This window comes from Anneissia japonica, unplaced genomic scaffold, assembly GCF_011630105.1.
Source record: "Anneissia japonica isolate Jap-2015-1 unplaced genomic scaffold, ASM1163010v1 scaffold287714_len2871179_cov188, whole genome shotgun sequence".
Taxonomy (NCBI): Eukaryota; Metazoa; Echinodermata; class Crinoidea; order Comatulida; family Comatulidae; genus Anneissia; species Anneissia japonica.
In genome coordinates this window covers 308025-309970 of record NW_022755542.1, presented here as the reverse complement: position 1 = coordinate 309970, position 1946 = coordinate 308025, and the positions used below count along the sequence as shown (strand labels likewise).

Here is a 1946-nt window from a genome sequence, read left to right as displayed (position 1 = left end):
GATCCCTGAACAGACACTCCCTTAGCCCTGTCTCTTATACACATCTAGATGTGTATAAGAGACAGATATATATATATAAAGAAAAAATCTTACTACATTTGAAGAATTATTATATGTTATAATTAAAGCACACTATGACTGTATCAAAATTATTTAAAAAAATATAGTTATTATATTATAATTAGGTCAAAATTTGAGCTGTTGCCAAGCCTACCGGCTGGTTGTGTAGGTTGTGAAGTTCCATACTCCATTGGTTTAATTCCACTTTGGGGTTGTACATGTTTAGTAGAAGGTACATTACCATCCTCTGAGACTTGAATTGGCAGCTTTTTATCCCCGGCCCCTTCCGTCACGCTTATCTGCACTGGTGGTTTGTCAGGTGTTTTCTTTTCATTGCTATAATCATACCAGCTTATGTCATGAATTTTATCTTCTGTGATGTCTGGTATTAGGAGTTCTGCTAAATGTTGAGAGTCCGATTCAAAAAGTGACTCAGCTAGGGCCTGAAATGCTTTCGGTCCTTTACGAACTATATCGTTTAGTATTGCTGTGTTTCGCCTCGACGGTCCTTTCATTTCCTATATTGTTTACAATAATAATAATAATAATAATAATAATATAATAAATTGGAGTATTTGTATGAATTAAAACAAAATTGAGTTGAGTATGTAAATTTAAAAACAATTTACACAATAATAATGCTGAATGATGTAGCGCCAATTCCAAATCAATTTTGATCAAATGCACTAAACGTGACATAATAATCAATAATACACTGTAGTGGTCATTTACATAGTGCATTTCGTCACGATGGCGATTAAGTTTAATCAATTACAAACCTCGAAGTTTTCTTGCTCCGTAGGTTTGAAGATCTGGCGAGCAACAAGGTGTGGGAGAACCTCCTCAGCTTTCATCTCCTCCACCAACTGAACTCGATTCTTTTGTAGAGTCTTCTTGTGTGCCTTATCCATGATGATGCAGCTCACTCTACAGTGTACAGTATGAAATATAATTATGAATGATTGATAAAATCAAGAAAGTTGACTTTCCTGATTAGACCTAGGCCCTATGCAATTAGGCCTGGCATAAGCCATAGACCTAATTGTCAAACTGTGAAAAAAAAGATCCTTAGTTTTGGGCATGGCCAAGTAAGTAGGGTCTAGGCTAGCCTAGTTTAGTAGTAGTCATGTCATAGCCTAGGCCTAGTCTAGCTAGTAGATAGTAGTAATGGTTTTAACTATTTTAGTTACTGTGCATCTGTCTGTAGGCTAGGCCCTACATTATTAGGCCTAGGCCTCTAGGCCCAATAGTAGTAGGTCTAGTAACTACAGTAGCTAGGGCTAGGCCCTGCCCCTAGCCTAGGCAAGATTAATCAATGACAATCCCTAAATAAGCCTAGCTAGGGCGAGGCTAGGCCTAGACTAGGCTGCATGACAAAGGAAAACAAACAATGGAATGGCCTACCTCTCTGGGTCCGTACAAACAACACGGAATTAGTTTTATTTAGAATTAAGGTGTAATTTTTCTAACAGTCTGGTAGATTAAAGTCGATTTTTTTTCCAAAAAAATCTACTAGGCTAGGTCTGAGACTCTAGGCCTCACAAAATGTCACACTGATTTACTCTTTTTCTTACACACGCCGCAGGTAATGCGATTGCGTGTATCAAAAAAGATATGACGGCTCTCGCACTGTCGCTCGCTGACATTCATTTCCGCAATCCGCAATGACACGAGCACGCCACCAATTACAGTATGTTATTAGGCTTTCATTTCCAATCGTTACGAAAATTATACTATGTATGCCCCTCTCCCACCTGCGATTTTTTTTTCCGTACGAAACATTTGCATGAAACTTCACTCGGGCAATCTCGGATTGACTCGACTAAGTTCGATACGAGGAACAAGAGCAGACACTTCGCAATGTCGTGACGCTCGAGTTTTACTAT

At 38.5% G+C, this 1946-nt stretch overlaps 1 protein-coding gene across 2 annotated transcripts in view; it reads right to left on the bottom strand.

Annotated features, from left to right (window-relative positions):
• The window catches only part of LOC117123601 (caspase-3-like), a 12191-nt gene extending 10462 nt beyond the window's left edge, over positions 1 to 1729 (bottom strand). Inside the window, exons 1-3 of one of the 2 annotated variants that reach the window (XM_033269593.1) lie at positions 1465 to 1729; positions 840 to 987; positions 215 to 578 (exon numbers count right to left, since the gene is read on the bottom strand). In XM_033269593.1, coding sequence (XP_033125484.1) covers positions 215 to 578; positions 840 to 971 — 496 coding nt within the window. In that variant the 5' untranslated portion in view covers positions 972 to 987; positions 1465 to 1729. The remainder of the gene's footprint in view (positions 1 to 214; positions 579 to 839; positions 988 to 1464) is intronic. The other variant, XM_033269594.1, reaches the window with a different exon arrangement.
• Between the last annotated feature and the right edge of the window lie 217 nt (positions 1730 to 1946).